General features: G+C 39.0%; 1 protein-coding gene across 6 annotated transcripts in view; it reads left to right on the top strand.

The window, feature by feature from the left end:
• The window catches only part of fmnl3 (formin-like 3), a 28144-nt gene extending 10364 nt beyond the window's left edge, over positions 1 to 17780 (top strand). The window contains exons 2-27 of one of the 6 annotated variants that reach the window (XR_008633664.1): positions 1462 to 1545; positions 1869 to 1949; positions 2035 to 2111; positions 4886 to 4969; positions 5331 to 5480; positions 6674 to 6782; positions 7139 to 7215; positions 9207 to 9300; positions 9738 to 9812; positions 9891 to 10001; positions 10082 to 10231; positions 10800 to 10901; positions 11083 to 11428; positions 11705 to 11800; positions 11876 to 12000; positions 12070 to 12272; positions 12339 to 12642; positions 12720 to 12800; positions 12884 to 13013; positions 13103 to 13263; positions 13933 to 14034; positions 14510 to 14602; positions 14685 to 14808; positions 15389 to 15499; positions 15894 to 15937; positions 16635 to 17780. Coding sequence is in view for 3 of the 6 variants with exons in the window: in XM_020930089.2 (XP_020785748.1) it covers positions 1462 to 1545; positions 1869 to 1949; positions 2035 to 2111; positions 4886 to 4969; positions 5331 to 5480; positions 6674 to 6782; positions 7139 to 7215; positions 9207 to 9300; positions 9738 to 9812; positions 9891 to 10001; positions 10082 to 10231; positions 10800 to 10901; positions 11083 to 11428; positions 11705 to 11800; positions 11876 to 12000; positions 12070 to 12272; positions 12339 to 12642; positions 12720 to 12800; positions 12884 to 13013; positions 13103 to 13263; positions 13933 to 14034; positions 14510 to 14602; positions 14685 to 14808; positions 15389 to 15480 (3051 nt within the window). In the remaining 3 variants the exon portion in view is untranslated. Of the gene's footprint in view, positions 1 to 1461; positions 1546 to 1868; positions 1950 to 2034; positions 2112 to 4885; positions 4970 to 5330; positions 5481 to 6673; positions 6783 to 7138; positions 7216 to 9206; positions 9301 to 9737; positions 9813 to 9890; positions 10002 to 10081; positions 10232 to 10799; positions 10902 to 11082; positions 11429 to 11704; positions 11801 to 11875; positions 12001 to 12069; positions 12273 to 12338; positions 12643 to 12719; positions 12801 to 12883; positions 13014 to 13102; positions 13264 to 13932; positions 14035 to 14509; positions 14603 to 14684; positions 14809 to 15388; positions 15938 to 16634 lie in introns of all 6 variants that reach the window. The other 5 variants (XR_008633663.1, XM_020930089.2, XM_020930090.2 and 2 more) reach the window with 5 other exon arrangements.
• Positions 17781 to 17817: the final 37 nt, after the last annotated feature.

Here is a 17817-nt window from a genome sequence, read left to right as displayed (position 1 = left end):
TACAAAGATTTAGTTTTGTCAAATCAACAATTTTCATATTTTCTGTAATAACAATTATCTTGAGAGTGGTAAGAGTATAGTGACAGTAGTACCAGAAGTAGTCTAAGTACTTTACAGGAAAATTTCTGTTTGGTTTGTAGCATACCATATTAATTTTTAGTAATCGTAGTTTTGTAGATAGTGTCCCACCAGTTATTTCTACCTCTGTGTGTCCAACATAAATAACAGCATGTTGAATCGTACCTTTAAATGTTTGTAAAAGGTACTTATTTATGGGGGGCATGCAGCTAGAGACTGTGTGTGTCAAAATAAGTAAATACAAAAGAGACTCTGAACCAGTATGTTAAACAGAAACATTCCTGCTCTAATTCTGGACATCTGGTACCCATGTTGCTTCTTCTTCTGTGCAACATATCACATGACAACACCCGTAATCTGGGGTAGACAGCTATCACTACAATTGTTAATCTTTTTAAAAATACTGTGACACTAAAAATGTGTCAGAGAGTCATCATGATCTCAGCTGACTCCTGTTTCATTATGTGCTGACTGACAAAGAAATACATTTAGGGTGGAGTAAGGAAACCAGGACAACAACAAAAATCACTGTGGTTATCATAGTAATGCTTTTCCATTCATGAAATACTGACGCCCCCGGACCTGGTCATCATGTCAGAGTGTCACAGGTCAAAGGGGATAAGATGTTGTCAGTGAGCTACAGTTACTGATGAGAAGTCAGGCCTGATTGGTGATGAGTGTGAAATCAGTGACAGAAATAATGTGATTTCTGTGATTTAGTAGCAGTAGTTATAGTAGTAGTATCATTAGTATTATTTTTTTAGTAGTAGTAGTAGTTGAGGTAATAGTAGTAGTAGTATTTTTATTTATTATTATTATTAGTAGTAGTAGTAGCAGTTGTTTTAGTAGCATGAGAAGATCCAATGGAGCTTTTATCATGTGATTATTTATCATTTGAAGTAATTATAGGCCTATGTGTTTTTTGTTTATAGCCTAATTATTTATTTTTACTTGAGTTATTTTATTTTTAATAGCAGTTACAACTAAATAAAGGAAGTGACTTATTAAATGTTAAGTTAATGCTATACTGCTTGAGTTGTCCTCAAGAGTAAAATTGTGCTGGCTACTTATGACAGTTGTTTATAGATTGTGGATTTTGCGGCTGATACAAACAGTTGCCTGAACAAGCACACACACAAAAGTTCACAAAAGAGATGCGGATCACCTCCTGCGACAGGATGCAAAGCTTCAACACAGGAAGTGAGGTCACGCTTCACGTCCTCGCAGTTTTGTCTGTGTTCTGTGGTTGACGCCAGTGGTGTATAAAAAACTACTCTAGTCACTTGAGGCAGTGATGCAAAAATACAGAAATAATGACTGAATAATGTACTGTAATAGAATGTGTCATGAGAAAATGTAAGAATATCATTTTGTGTGTTTCAGAATTCTATGAACTTGCCTCCTGATAAAGCCCGCCTCCTTCGACAATATGATAATGAAAAGAAGTGGGATCTCATCTGTGACCAGGTAAGCCTAAGTAATATACACGGATATGTAAATATACCTTTTACAATTAAGTACAAACTTTCAGTAATGATCACATGCCTGCTTTTGGCATTTCAATGGCCCAGTAAAATGAAAATCTCTTAAATTAAATCTTTATGGCTCACTGCATACACTTTTTGTGATGACTAAACATACTGAAATGCCAAACAGACAAGATAAACTTCATAAAACGTCTACATACTCTCTATTTACCATTATTTTAGTATGCTGTTTTTTGATACATTAATACCTTAAAGTTATTTCTCATGACATTTTTGTATACACCTTCTTTATCTGTGCTTTAGGAGAGATTCCAGGTCAAAAATCCCCCTCACACATACATCCAGAAACTTCGAGGATACTTAGACCCTGGCGTCACGCGAAAGGTATGGCAAGTTCAAAATTCAGTGTCTCCCCAAAGAACATCTGGACTATAACTTTAACGCTGCTCCACTGTGTTGATCTGTGCAGAAGTTTCGGAGGCGAGTGCAGGAGTCGACCAAAGTCCTGAGGGAGCTGGAGATATCTCTAAGGACGAACCACATTGGGTATTTACATAACATCTGTTCATTCATAAAAATTGTGAATTAAGAAAACCTACTCCAGAATCTATACTTTTAGCACAACTAGGCCAAATACAATTATTCGAATTTATCTAATTTAACCTACCAACGGTGCCACTGCCATCAAGTCTAGGTTACAACAAAAAGAAATCACAAGTAAAATGCACAATTTCAGTAAAAACACATTAAATGGCATTCAGTGTTAATTTTGTGAACATAAACAAGACAAGCTTTTAATCAGTGCAAAAATTTATAAACAGAAGTAGTCCTCCAAAATCAGCTCCACACCACGTGCATTTAATGAAAGAGGGTTGACTGCAGACCTCTATATTAAAAAGACCAGTTTTTAGTTAATTAAGTCCAAGTTTATGTATTGCACCTCTGATGCAGGCCTTTTTTAGAAAAAAGTGTGTGTAAAGAATGGCCCCTTCTTCACCTTCACTGTTGCCGCAAGGACACATTTGGCGGTGCCCAGTGTTCCTCCATTGTTCTGTCTTGCCAGCTCCACTTCATAGAGCCGCTGTCTATAATGCCCAGATGGTAGCTATTGTGCTGCCTTGTACACATCCCCCGAACGCACTGAGCAGGAAGCTTTGTTGTGTATGCCAGAAGGACAGGAAGCCAGGCTTACCAGTGTTAAAATCATTCCACAAGTTAGGTGTTTTTGTGCAAAGCTGTCTGAAAAAGTTTTTGACAAAACTTCTAGACATAAGTTTTGTCATGTCATGCAGACAACACTATGCTCTTACTACAACCACTTTTATCAGTTATGGAGTGCTTTTCTTTCTAAATATTTAAAGTTAGTTAGTTAGTTAGTTTGCTGCTTTCCCACAAATAAAAATACAACATAAGCCTATTTTTCCAAACCCTATACTGTGTGAGAATTAAGTACAACAAATGCTGCTTTATTGTACGCGCCTGGATATTTTCTGCTTTGTTATTTCTGAGGGCCGGGGTTGCCAAGATTTCTTTCTGAAATAGCAACCAGTTGGGGAAAAGTTGGGGGAAATTTAAGGGGAAAAAGTGAAGCATTGCAGGCAGCAGAAAGCAGAGAAATGCAGGACGTGGTGGGGGTGGTGGTAGACCGGAAACGCCCCCCTCTCTCTCCTCTCCTGTTGAAGTTCTTTGTCCCCCTCTCTCCTGTCTGTGCCTCCTGATTTGAGCCCCTGATTATTTTCCTGTCTGATTTGCTTGCACGTTGTCTGTTACTATTTTGAGAACCTTTTACCCCAATTCCTACTTCCAAAAGGGAAAGAAGAGAAGGGAATAGACTTGGTGGAGGGGGGAGGCTACACACTGTTGACTGTGAGGACTTGAGCACTACTAATCATATATTGCTCTGCATTCTTTCTACCGTTGCAATGGGAATTTCTTTGTTTGGAGATGTTTCTACTCCCAAGAAGGGGATTTGAACTAGAAGGAAATTTGAAACTCTACTCAAAAAGAAGACCTCCTTCCAATGCCAACTGTAACTTATTAAAGTTCTGTTCCTAGTTTTGATAGATTTAGACAAAATGTATGTCAGATGTGAAGTCTGCGCTCTCACACTAACCTGGAAACTACTGGAACATAAACAGGACCACACAACTAGTAATTAATCACTTCAGAATGGTCACTATTATTTTGTCAACTAAGACTCTTGCACCTACAAATAAATAAACAGTATTCATATAAGCTACTGGGAGTCACAGCTCTGTTAGTCCCAAACCTGGACAAGTAGAGATGGTTGTCAGGGAGGGCATCTGACATAAAAACCCAAAACAAATAAAAAAGGCAGTTTGCTGTGATCCCTGTTTTGTATCACTATATGTTTAGTGTCTATTTTCTGTTTTGTTTGGTGAAAAATGTATTTACAGACTTGAAAATGAGATCAGTTCAACTATGTTTGCTTGTAAGGCAGTGAATATTTGGTGCCATATAAGTATATGTGGAGAGAACACCAGGGATATCTGACAAAAATAGGGCTGCAACTAATGATTATTTTAGTAGTCAAATAGTCAGTGATTATTTTTGGTCTATTTGATTTATTTTTTGGCGATGATTATTCTTTGTACATGAAGACTTTTAAAATAGATTATCAACCAACTAAACGTAGAAATAAGGTGAATAAAGACATATAGCTTATAGAGTATATACTATTATTGATGAAAAAAAGTTTATTCTTTTTTTGATATTCTAATTTAATGATACCACAGGTTTTGTTTCATTTTTTTAAAGTCTTTTTGCTTTTTGTTATAGTCTGTATAAACCAGATAACGATTATGATTAGGAAAAGACTACTCTTTTTCTATTTGACTAGTCGTGATTAATAGGCCTGTCTCAATAAAAAAATTGTATTGCTATAAACAATAGTATAGAAATTAATTTATACCACTGACATAATAAAAAATAAAATAGGATAATTCTACTAAACTGTTTCAAAATAGACAGTATCATTAAAAGCCATAAACTGTAACAGATGAACCAATAATCAGCCATAGAAGTCACTTATTCAACTCTCTACAGCTCAAATCTTATTGTATTACAACAAAAATACTAAAATCTCGCCACTTTAATAAAGAAACTGTACAGATGATTGAGCCCCAATATATATTGTTCCAGCTTTCATATACTGAGTGATGGCCTTTCATTTTTAACTGTTTATTTTTATTAAAAGTTTAGTCTTTCATTAAAACAACAGTGTCCACTGAAATGATTCTGTATAACCTACGGAGCTACGGATATCACTCTCACAAATCTGTCTCCTCTGTGTGTCACAGGTGGGTCAGGGAGTTCCTCAACGATGAGAACAGAGGCCTGGACATCCTGGTGGAGTACCTCTCCTTTGCCCAGTGTGCTGTCATGTGAGTATTACTGTCCAAACATATCATATACACACCTTTTTAGACTACAGCCCTGCCTTTCCTATGACGGTGTGGACACAGATGGTGGTTTAACATTGGGCTAATTAGCTGCTTGTGCATCTTAAACGTGTGCTGGGCCTCTTCTTTATGTTTATATGCTGTAATGTAATTGTGGTGTGATGCCGGGCAGATGTTTTCAATGTGCTGCTTGAGTACCTCAGCTTTGAGTGGTGCTACAGCTTGAAGACAGTTGTGATAACCTCAGGCAGGCTGCTATAAACTAACTTGCCTCTTGCCTGTCTCCTCTCCTCTTCCCTGTGCTGGTGCCTCTGTTTTGGCTTCCCTGTTTGTGGCCATGCAGGTTGGATTTTGAGGGGCTGGAGAATGGTGGGGAGGATGGCTTTATGGACAAGTCTAGATCATGGAGCAGGTCTATTGAAGACTTGCACAATACAAGCACTCAGCCCTTTTGCAACACTCTGGTGCGCTCAGCCCGTCAATCTGTCCTTCGGTACGTATCTGCAAAGCTCTGCCCTGCTTCTACCCATGCTCCCTACCACATGCTCTGCTAACCTTGAACGTTTCATGCTTGTTTCGTTTATGCTATCAAATGGCCATGACTGTTTTGTTTGAGCAATTATTTATCTGATATGGCAGCCCTGACCCCTATCCTGACCTCAAAACCACTCACTCTATACAAATTCAATCAAAGCTCTAAAGTTGCATCACAGATAGAAATTGAAGTCTGCGACCTTTTGCTCAGGATCCTTTTGGTAAATGCTCCTCCAGATGTGAGAGATGAGAGCCAGCTGTGAGGTGCAGCATTTGTTGGGCAATCCTGACTCTTGTTATCTCTTTTATATATACAAGATACTGTGAAATCTAGTCTGGGCATGGAAACTCAAAAATTACAATATATTTATCCTTGGTAATACTTTGTCTGTTTTTCATCATGTCAGAGATTTCCTTTTAGCTTTTCCCTCTTATTATGCATTGATATAGTTTGTTCCAAAAGTTTGGCCTGAAACTTTGAATGCTTAGATTTATGAATTTTGCAATATATCAATATCATAGCAAAATCATAATTGGTGGAGATTTCTTAAACAATACAAATCCCATATCCAACTCTGACTCTAAGTACTGCTAGTTTTAACTAGTTGTTGCTGGATAACTAGATGCACTAGTAATTAATTGCAGCTGGTTTGTAATTTGCATTAATATAAATCTTATACTAGACTTTTAAAAGGAAATGGTGCCAAATTAAGTAAATGTAGCAGACCATAGTAAATCAAGTAATTATTAACGACATGTTTGAATTTCATGCATGTTGCTGTATCTAAGAATTGTGTTCATTTAAAATACCCTATCACATGCTACCATAAAAAAACAGTTTTACACAGTGCTTTTAAATACACTCTATGTGACTGTGCAACAACGCTACTGCATGGGGTGGGTGTCGGCAAAGAACTGGTTCTGTTGACAGCAGCAGAAGTCAGCCGTTTCCCATAATGCATCTGTAACCTCAAAAACCATCTATGATTTTTCTGTCAGGCCTCATTCTTTCCTTTCTTCTGCAACTTTCTGCGTCACATTTCAGAAACACCCTTTTAAACTCAAAGTCAAAGAAATAAATCACTAAGAAGCTGAAGTAGTCCTCCCGTCCATGCTTCATTATCAGGCATTAACTAGTTCCATGTGTTACAGCTATGGCTCGGTTTCAAACAGCAAAACCATCAAGAACTCGCGCCTTGTGAGCCAAAAAGACGACGTGCATGTGTGCATCATGTGTTTACGAGCCATCATGAACTACCAGGTATCAAAGCACTGTGTTACTCTCAAATAGACAATAAGAAAATAAGCAGATGTGGAAAAAAATTAAGAACATTTTAAATATTTTACACAACTTAATTTTTTATTTATTAGGGTTAAAAGATCGATACCCAGACTAATCGATAACAAAAATAGTAGTGAAACTATCTGAACATGTATTGATAATAGATACAATCAGAACTAGAAAAGGCCATAATATTTTGTGTTTTTGAGTTGAAAAAAGTTTTATTTATATAGTCTAAAATTGTCTTTTTTTTATTACTATTATGGTATCAAAATTGGTATTAAGCCTGATAAGTGATAAGGTTTCTGACCACATTCTCTTTTCTTTCTTCACAGTATGGCTTCAATATGGTGATGTCCCATGCACATGCAGTCAATGAAATAGCTCTGAGCCTGAACAACAAGAACTCAAGGTAGGAGCTGCTGAGGCCCCTCTCCTTATAGACACAGAGACTGGGTCAAACAATGTGTGAAGCCTGCAGCCAGTTCATATGATATGCTTTTCATTCTCCATGGAGCTCGCTCTGAACTCAGGATCAGAAGCGTTTGTGTGGGACTGTTAAAAGGAATGTTTACTAAAGAGAGATTAGTGGTAAACCACAGGCGCTGATCACTTCATAATGAATAAGTAGACTAAAAGACTAAACAGTTTTTAATTACCAAACTCCTACACCACTTATTGCTGTTTCTTTAATTCAGTGATACCCTTCATGTTGGAATTGATTTATTCATGCATATTTCTATATTTTTATAGGATTTTGATAATCACTTTTGACCAAATGATATTCCCCAGTACCCCATTTAAAACATACAATTTATTGGCCCGCGCCACTAACAAAGTTAGGGGCGAGGGGTATTGTTCTTCCTCGGTTTCTTTTTTTATTTTTTTATTCCCTTTTCTGACCAAACGATCGCATTTTTGACCCCCTGAACATCGACGAAAAGTCCCCAAACCGGGGTTCAGATCGATCGGCCCGGCGAAAAATTTGATAAAATAGGCATCGCGACAATGCCCAAAGTGACCCGACTCAACAGCACCACCTAGAATTCGACCCCTATGGGAGTAGTATGGGAAACGAAATTCGGGATAGTGATACAGAACAATGAGACAAGCCAAAAGATGAATTGGAGCATGACCCTATGACGAACAGGAAGTCGGCCATATTGGGTCAAACATTCGGCGCCGTTTTGACTTGGGTGTCTACAAAAGTTTTAAAGTCCCGGGGTTTGGTCCAAATAAGCTCAGATTTGACATGTCACATCTACAGACATAAACTCAAAAAAATCATCAGAAGGAATTTTGATACTCCTTACGGTTCCCCCGTAACGCCTTCATTTCCTGTTTTTTGGTGACCTGTCACGGCCACAGGCATTGGCCTACAGAGCTCAAATTCAAATCACAATTGCGTGATCCAGGCCTGAATGTAATGAAATATGAAATCTTATAAAAGTGAACACTATAGCGCCCATTAGCATAGACATGAAACATCAACATTATCGCATTTGTACCAAATTCGGAAATTAAATTCTGTGCATGATTACAAGCAAAAAAGTCTATTACAGACATGGGGCATTTTCCACCATTGGCCAGCAGGGGCGCAAAGACTCCCCCAAAAAATAGTTAAAAATAATTACACTCACAGGCTTAGTTCGATCGTCCTGAAATTTGAATCACTAATGCCTGATCACGGCCTGAATATAATACACTATAAAACATGTGAAAAGTGAACTCTATAGCGCCCCCTAGCATAGACATGAAATGTCAACAATTTCGGATTTGTACCAAAGTTGGGGATTAAATTCTATGCGTGATTACAAGCAAAAAAGTCTATTATGGACATGATGCATATTCCAACTTTGGCCAGTAGGGGTGCAAAGACTCCCCCAACAAATAGTTAAAAAATGATTACACACACAAGCTTAGTCTGATTGTGCTGAAATTTGAATCACTAATGCATGATCACGGCCTAAACATAATACACTATAAAGTATATGAAAAGTGAACTCTATAGCGCCCCCTACTATAGACATGACATGTCAACATTATTGGATTTGTACCAAATTCAGGGAATAAGTTCTATGAATGATTATGAGCAAAAATATATATAACGGACATGGTGCATTTTCCACTGTTGGCCAGCAGGGGCGCAATGACTCCTAAAAATATTTAAAGGTACATTATGTAATGTGTCTAATGGATGAGCTGTCGGCCTGGGCGGATGTCGGGAAGAGAGAGTGGCGTGTCGGGGCGGAGGTCGCGTGGAGGGGCGTGCGCACCGGGGCGAGGGCCACCATTGCCGCGCGTGGCTTTTATTATTATTATTATTATTGTTATTATTATTATTGTTATTATTATTATTATTTATTATTATTATTATCTTACTGATTATCCTTTTTCTTTTAGAACAAAAGCTTTAGTCCTTGAGCTGTTGGCTGCAGTGTGTCTGGTTCGTGGTGGACATGAAATCATCCTTTCAGCATTTGACAACTTTAAAGAGGTGATTTACACACACATACACACACACACACACGCACACACAAATATATATATAATGTATTTTTATTACTGTGCTATAGGTGGGTAATTTGGTAGTACATAAAAGTAAAGTGGGGGATTTAAGCTGTGCTTGGCTGCATTTGTAACTTTGTAGTGGTCACAGGGCTCATTAGGACTCCAGATGTGAGCCAACCTTGAACATTGATAAGGATCACTCCCTTGGAAACCAGTGAAGGACTAATATCTGCTCACAGTGTCTGCTGACCTCTTCTCAAACACTGGAAGACTATTTCCTTCAGCCTGTGTTTGAATGAATTATTGTCAAAATTCTAAGCTTATGGCATGAAAACATTTTTTGTCTCTTGAAAACTTTTTCCTATTAATAGGTATGTTCCATAATTGATAAGCTATAACATAATATTACTATTTACATTTTAGGTGTGTAAGGAGAAGCATCGATTTGAGCGACTGATGGATTATTTTCGTGGAGAAGAGGGAAACATTGACTTCATGGTGGAAATTATTTTTATTTAAAGTCTAAATAAATTACTTTGGGATACATGTGAAACTTGAAGTTTGCATTTGTCTCAGGTCGCCTGTATGCAGTTCATCAACATTGTGGTCCACTCTGTAGAGGACATGAACTTTAGGGTCCATCTGCAGTTTGAATTCACCAAATTGGGATTGGATGATTACTTAGAGGTGTGGAAGAATCCTCAATGTTCTCTTCTAGGGTCGTGTATAAATGTACTAAATAATTGCTGGTCCTTTTTTTTCCCCAGAAATGTAAGCATACAGAAAGTGACAAACTCTCAGTGCAGATCCAGGCCTACCTGGATAATGTGTTTGACGTGGGAGGTCTGCTGGAAGATGCAGAGACAAAGAATGCAGCTCTTGAAAAAGTGGAGGAACTAGAAGAGCACCTGTCTCATGTAAGACCCACCCATTCAGAGCACCTGTGCTGTTTATGGTTTCAGTAATATTATAGCTCTGCTGCACCTGCTAGCCTACTCACATAGCTATTGCTAGCCTGTATTTACTTTGTTTCACTCTGCTAAAAAAATCTAAACATTCTCCCATTCGTTGGCATCAGTTGTATACATATGGAAATATGTAACAATCTTTACATTGTTCATAGTCAGTCCTATTCTTTCTGGGAGTTGCCCTCAAATCCCACGCTGCTTTGCATAGAACTTCTCCACATGAAGAGGTCGTAGGCAGGCCTGACATCATTTGAAGAATTTCAAAACAAACTCCTCTCTCAAGACTCAGGAATGAAGGAGGAGGCTGGCTGGAATTCATGTGAATTCTTTTGAAACATATATTTAAAATGTATCCACAAACCCAGTCCATTTCATCCTTATGCTGTGTCATGCTGCTCATCATATCCTATTCCGTATTGATGATGCGGTGTATAACGGAGAGAGAGACTGCATCTAGGAGAGATGCCCATACTGCAGATCTATGTGAATACCCATCTCTTTTGTATCTTGATTGCAGGTGACAGAGAAGCTTCTGGAGGTGGAGAATGAGACAATGATGAAGGTAGCTGACCTGGAGAAGGTGCTTATTCTAAAGGATAAGGAACTGCAGGCAGTGCGGGTGAGTTTTATAACTCCATGGAGGAGCTATTGTGCTTTATATTTGCTCCAGTAGCTCCGATCAGGTTCAGGTGTTAAATGTGCTAAATTGCTGTGTTTGCAAATCAGGTCAGTGGGAAACAGGATGTTTGTTTAGCTTTTTCTGTCATTGTCTTTTGCTCTTTATCCCCCCCTGGTGACAGGAGACATATGAGTTCACAAACACCCAGGTCAACACCCTGAGGAGAGTGATCAAGGAGAAGGATGCTGCATTTCAAAGGCACTTCAGCATTGAGAGGCGTCTGCTGGAGCTGGAGCAGCAGGGCACCATCCGCTTGCACAAGAAACCCGATGGAGACATCTCCATTGAGCCACTGGGAGTAGGGCCTGCAGCAATTTCTCTAGGAAACATCGGGCAGCTGTCTCTGGGCTCCACTCTGCCCCTCACTGAACCAGGAGGTCCAGACCTGAGTCTACCACCTGCCAGTGAAGCTCCTCCACCGCCCCCTCCACCACCACCGCCCCCTCCTCCACTCCCCTCTGCAACAGGTAAAGCCCGTCATTTCATCATGTCTAGTGACACTCTGGTGAGAAATCCAGCTACACAGACTATTGTGTCCTATAATGAGGCCCATTCCTTTTCTTTGTTGATGTGTGCCACAGAGCTGGCAGGTCATGACAGGGCTATTTGGCCCAGACAGGAAAAGGAAATAAACAGTTTCCTGTGTGTGCACATGTTAAAAAGCAATGCACAAGTTTTCTTCACAAAACAAAGCTCTGTTCAGTTCATGTTGTTTTGATCAAGTATATCTGTATTTCTTCCAGGACCTTGTGCTCCAGTCCCTCCCCCACCACCTCCACCTCTTGCTCCACCTCTGCCTGGAACCTCTCCTTCAGTCATTTTCAGCACTGGTTTATCAGGTAAGGTAAAGAAAAGGAGCTGAAAAGCATATGTACTTTTGTTATAATTATTGATAATATATATTTTTCCCAAAGCAATCAAGATAAAGAAACCAATTAAAACAAAGTTCCGCCTCCCTGTGTTTAACTGGACTGCCTTGAAGCCCAATCAAATCAATGGCACAGTCTTCAATGAGATTGATGATGAACGTGTGCTTGAGGTAAATCACAAACTATTTCCATTCAAAAACTCATAACAGAATCCTATAATGTGCTGTTATTTTGTTTAGGAGCTCGACTTGGAGAAGTTTGAGGAGCTGTTCAAAACAAGAGCTCAGGGTCCTGTTGTCGATCTTTCCTGTACAAAGAGTAAGGTAGCCCAGAAGGCCCAAAACAAAGTCACACTATTGGATGCAAACCGCTCCAAAAACCTTGCCATCACATTACGAAAGGCCAACAAGACAACTGAGGAGATCTGTAAAGCAATAGAGAAGTAAGTATTTATTAAGCATGTATAGAAATATATAGTCTGCTCCTAACCTTAATTTTGTCTATCCAGATTTGACCTTAAGGCCCTTCCGGTGGACTTTGTGGAGTGCCTTATGCGCTTCCTACCCACTGAGGCAGAGGTCAAAGTATTGCGGCAGTATGAACGTGAGCGAAGACCACTGGACCAACTAGCAGATGAAGACCGATTCATGCTTTTGTTCAGCAAGATCGAGAGACTCACACAGAGAATGAACATCATCACGTTTGTTGGGAACTTCGCAGATAATGTCAACATGCTTACGCCACAGTTGAATGCCATCATTGCTGCTTCAGGCTCAGTAAAATCGTCTCCTAAATTGAAAAGAATGCTTGAGGTACAAGTTGTATTCAATTGGCATTTTCTTTGTAATTATTCTTCATGCATATGATACTATATGTTTATTTACAATAGATAATTCTTGCCTTGGGAAATTACATGAACAGCAGCAAACGAGGGAGTGTTTATGGTTTCAAATTGCAAAGTCTAGATCTGGTGAGTTTCAACTAAGCACAAAAGCTGTTTGTCTATGCATGGCTTTCACTAACTTTAGGTCAAATTTCACTCTTCTTTCATAGCTACTGGACACTAAGTCTACAGATAGAAAAATGACATTGCTACACTACATAGCACTCATTGTAAAAGAAAAGTATCCAGAGCTGGCCAATTTCTACAATGAACTGCACTTTGTTGATAAAGCAGCAGCAGGTAAGGTTTGACATACCAAGAAAATATAAGAAAAAAAAGTTTTCACAACATATTGGTTGCGACTTTTCGTCACACCTTTGCTTCTGTAGTTTCCTTGGAGAATGTTCTGCTTGATGTGCGGGAGTTAGGAAAAGGCATGGATTTGATCAGAAGAGAGTGTAGTCTCCATGATCACTCTGTCCTCAAAGGATTTCTCCAGGCCAGTGACACACAGCTGGACAAGTTGCAGAGAGATGCAAAGACGGCAGAGGTATTTAAAGGGCCCATAATGTTAAAATTTCCTCATCACAAACAGGCCTGGAATTGTGTTTTGTTTCTTTCACCCATGTTTAACAAACAGATCTTGCATATTTAGGCTGAGCTTCTCTCAAACAGAAAATACTCTGTTCCGTCTTGTAATGTTGTATGGTAATACAGGAACTGCTCCACTGTGTTTTTAAACTCCATACACCTTTACAAGAATAATTTGTATAATCTCAGTCCTGGAATTGCCAATTTTGACTGAACAAAAGTTAAAAGGTAGCGGTTAACTTGAAAACTACTGCTTCAAGACATCATGTTGAACAGAGTATTTTGAGCTTTAGAGATGTAGACAGACCAATAATAAAGGATTACTGAAACATTTGTGAATGTTTGTGAAAACACAAAACACAACTCGAGGTATGTTTTTGAGGAGGTAACAACATTACAACATGGTTTAAAGCTCAGAGGAGTCAATTTTGGGTAATATAATACCTTTAAAGTGATCTAAGTATATTGACACTTAATGTGAAAAAAAAAAAATCACAAGTGAATATAATAAGACAGAGCAAAAACCTGCAAAAACAGCATCTGCACTTCTCTAATCTGTAACAATTTCTGAATTGACAGTATTTACAAACTGCCTTCCACCCTGGTCTTGTCTTCTGCTCTATTCTAGGAAGCCTTCAACAATGTGGTAAACTACTTTGGAGAGAGTGCCAAGACGACTCCACCCTCTGTGTTTTTCCCTGTGTTTGTACGGTTTATCAAAGCGTATAAGGTAAGGACTCACTGATCAACCTAATTTATAGTTTAAACTTTACACTTCAGTTGTTATGGTAGTCCTTGTTGTTTTAATTTGGATGTGTCATTTGAAGCACAGTAGGGCAAAGCAGGACGTGGTCATAGTCAGTGGCCAAATAACAGGAAGGGCCAGCTGTTTCTGACGGTGGAGCAGCTGTGGTGTTTAGACTGGTCTCTGCCCCAGTCCTGCCTCCACCCTGCCCCAACACACTGCACATTTCCTTAGATTGTTCGCACTCAGGATTTATGAGACTTGCTCAAGTCAGTGTCCATGGCATAGATTTCTTAGAATGATTTAATCTGCAAAAGGAATAATGACAATGAAAATGTGTCTAGAGATACCTTTATGTCTTCAATATATTTTTCATCTTATTTCTCCTGTCTTAATCAATGAAACATACCCATTTAACTTGGACCTATCGCTGACAGGCTGTCTTAACCTTTCTCGACAGGATGCAGTAGAGGAAAACGAACAGAGAAAAAAGCAGGAACAAGCCATGCGGGAAAAGTTACTTGCTCAGGAGGCTAAAGAGCAAGACCCTAAGGTACAACAAATCACATAAACACCAGTGGCTTGGATTATCTCAGAAGTGTTCTGAATGATTGTGGTGCCCTCTGCTGGTGCAGGTCCAGGCTCAGAAGAAGCGGCATCAGCAGCAGGAGCTGATCGCAGAGCTGCGCAGGCGTCAGGCAAAAGACCACCGGCCTGTTTATGAGGGGAAAGATGGCACTATAGAGGACATCATCACAGGTGGGACAAGCAGAACCCTTAACAGGCCTTTTGTGGCCAGCAAGAGCCCCTCACGGCGCAGATCCAAGATGACTGTAGTTATTCACTGCTCTGCTCCTCTGCAGTGCACCTTGTGCTATGTGGTCCAGACACCAGCACATCTGGAGCACAGCATTCATTAGTTATTCCATGACGATCCGTCTGCAACCACAGCTGCAATGTACAGCGAGTCAAGAACCAGATAGCCACTATACTGTATATACTGCGCAAATACAATGCAGACTTTTCTGCATAGGGACTTCTAGATGTACCTACTATTGTTTTTAAATATTGTAGTACAATATGCCTAGAATTTTGCATAAAGTAGAGCAATGATGGAATATGGAACTAGTTTGTTTGCCCCACTACCTACACTCCATCCATTCAGTCTAGTTTAGTATTTGATTAGATATCTAGTTTTTAGCAGTAATAAATGGTATAAGAGTAAAAAATAGAATCATTTGTTATGACCTTATTGTATAATCTGTAAAGATGGACCATAAATCCTAAATGCATTGTCGTAGATGTGACCTGTTCTCTCTCCTCCGCCCTCCTCCCCCAGTACTGAAGAGCGTGCCCTTCACAGCCCGCACTGCTAAACGTGGCTCACGGTTCTTCTGTGAAGCCAACCTCTGTGACGACGCCAACTGCTAGCCCTGTCCCCTATGCCAAGGTTGTCCAGGACCAGTATGCCTCCTGCCCCCTGTGCATGCCGCATGATCCCCTTAAAACATCAACCACATCTTATATCTTCTGTCAACTAACGTGGGCTGCCATTAGTTATTTGTGTCACTTCTATTTACTCCTATTTTTATTATAGGAGAGAGCCAAACATCTTTAAACAAAGTCAATCATAGCTTATGACTTTGGAAAGAATGTGCTTATATTAAAATATGAACATAAGTGAGGGTAATCAATCATTTGAAGCAATTCATTTCAATGAGCGAAGAGGTTTGGCTTTATTATGGTGACCACTGCCTTTGAGACTAACCTCTATGGTGTTGGTGTTTCCCACTAATAATTCACTTTTCTTTTTTCATCCACCAATCTTTGTTCCATTCCTCCAGCTCAAAAGAAGATAAATGACAGTATTTTCCACTCCTAAGAGAGGGTAAGAAAGGTAGCGGCTTGGCTGAACACCGGCCTCCTGCTTAGCCTTCCAGCTGTTGTCTGCTGCTACAGTTATGTCAGCTTCAGCTACTGCTTTAGAATGCAAAAGAAAAAAAAAATCTGCAACATACTTTACAATACAATAAACTAAAACAGCTTTTAAAATGTATATTTAATTTATGGTCTTTGTCATTATAAAGTTGTATTTAAGAATTTGTAGACAAGGTCATAATAGCCTTTTAAATCCATATTAATGCATTGTATTACAAAAATTGCCTAATGTTTTAATGCATTTGCTGTTCACCATCATCATCCCTGTACCATATATGTTGCATGTTGTCCAGTGTCTACTTGTTATCCATGTGGTGTATGTCCTAAATGTAATAACACAGCACTTTGGTTAACAGGCTGTAAGGTAATATTCAGACCAATTATGACATTAGAGCCTGTTTACCAAACTTCTGTGCTAGTACTAATTATGCCATTTTACTTCGTTGTGGACTGGCATTCCCCAAACCACTGATTGATGTTGTGTTATGGGAATGTTATAACATGTACAATCATCAAGTTTACTAGTCTACTTGCAACTAAAAAGATGCAGATAATACATTGCAGTTTTATTTTTCAGATGTTGTAATTTAACTTTTAATGCTGGTTTTCTAACATGTGTGTCCCCCTGTCTCCCTGCACACTCACAGATCTCCGAAGCCAGCCCTTCCTGCGAGCTGACGCACTGATCCGGAATGGTTGGAAGAGACCTTAAAATGCCTTAAAGATACTTATACCACCTGCCCTGCCTTATCCTGCCCATAACCTTCTTCCTCCCTGTGCTTTCTGGTGGTCCATATGCAACACAAGGCTACAGATCACAGGACACCACAAAGGCCTTGTTCTGCTGGGTAATTTATTTATTTATGGAGGCCCTTCTAAGCCACTTTAAGGAAAGAGGAATCGTTGCAGAGACACAATAGTCTTTCACGTCCCCCCTGAACTAACTATTTTAAAAACTGAACTAGCTGTGGGACCACACAGCAGAAAAAAGATTTTTGAGTTTACTAAAAGATGCAGTTCTTAGCAGGACACACCAAGGGAAGATGCCAACTCTGCTGCTGGGATGTTTGTTTTAAAATGTTAAAATGTTGACAGTGCTTTGAGACATTTTGACACATTCAATTCAATCAGTTACATTGTATTTTACAGATGTTTAAACATGCTAGCAAAGCCAAAATACAGTATATCAAATGTTTTGTGTCAAAAGTGCCTTTAGTGTAAACAGTGTTACGTCATACAAGTCAGCCATAATCTTGTGTCAATAGTTATATTTTTATTGCCTTATACATTTTTGTCTTAATGTACTTAAAATATGCAAAGATTGAAAACCCAAACGTAAGCTTTTCAAAGGCACACTATTTTAAATGTGTGATTTGCAGCTCAAAATGACATGGATCTGTACCATGTTCACCTCTTCAGTGCTTTTTCTTTTTTTACTTTGACAACACTTTCTGTCACGCATCACAGTGACATTTGGAGAGTGACAAATGAAGAAAACATGGACTGCTTGGTCCCGCTCAGATGTTGTGGAATTACACAGTAGGTCTGGTGGTGGATGAAGGATGTTTAGCTCGACTTTCTATAGAACTCTTGTTTTGTGGCAATATCCTATGTTGTGTGTCCAGAGACACAAAGGGACCTGTAAAACACTATTGGGTTTAGCATAATTGAGACACTATTGTTTCGATGAACATTGATATGAATGTACATTCCAATCATTTTATTTTAAACAGATTATATTGACCATCAAGATGACACTTTGTTTTAAAAATAAATATTGTAACTAAAAGGTTTATTTCTGTGTAATTTTAGATGGAACAACATTTAGAC

The sequence above is a fragment of the Boleophthalmus pectinirostris genome, unplaced genomic scaffold, assembly GCF_026225935.1.
Source record: "Boleophthalmus pectinirostris isolate CB_2022bp ecotype Guang Dong unplaced genomic scaffold, ASM2622593v1 HiC_scaffold_8, whole genome shotgun sequence".
Classification (NCBI taxonomy): Eukaryota; Metazoa; Chordata; class Actinopteri; order Gobiiformes; family Gobiidae; genus Boleophthalmus; species Boleophthalmus pectinirostris.
The sequence above is the reverse complement of the archived record's forward strand: the minus strand, read 5'-3'. Positions and strand labels throughout refer to the sequence as shown.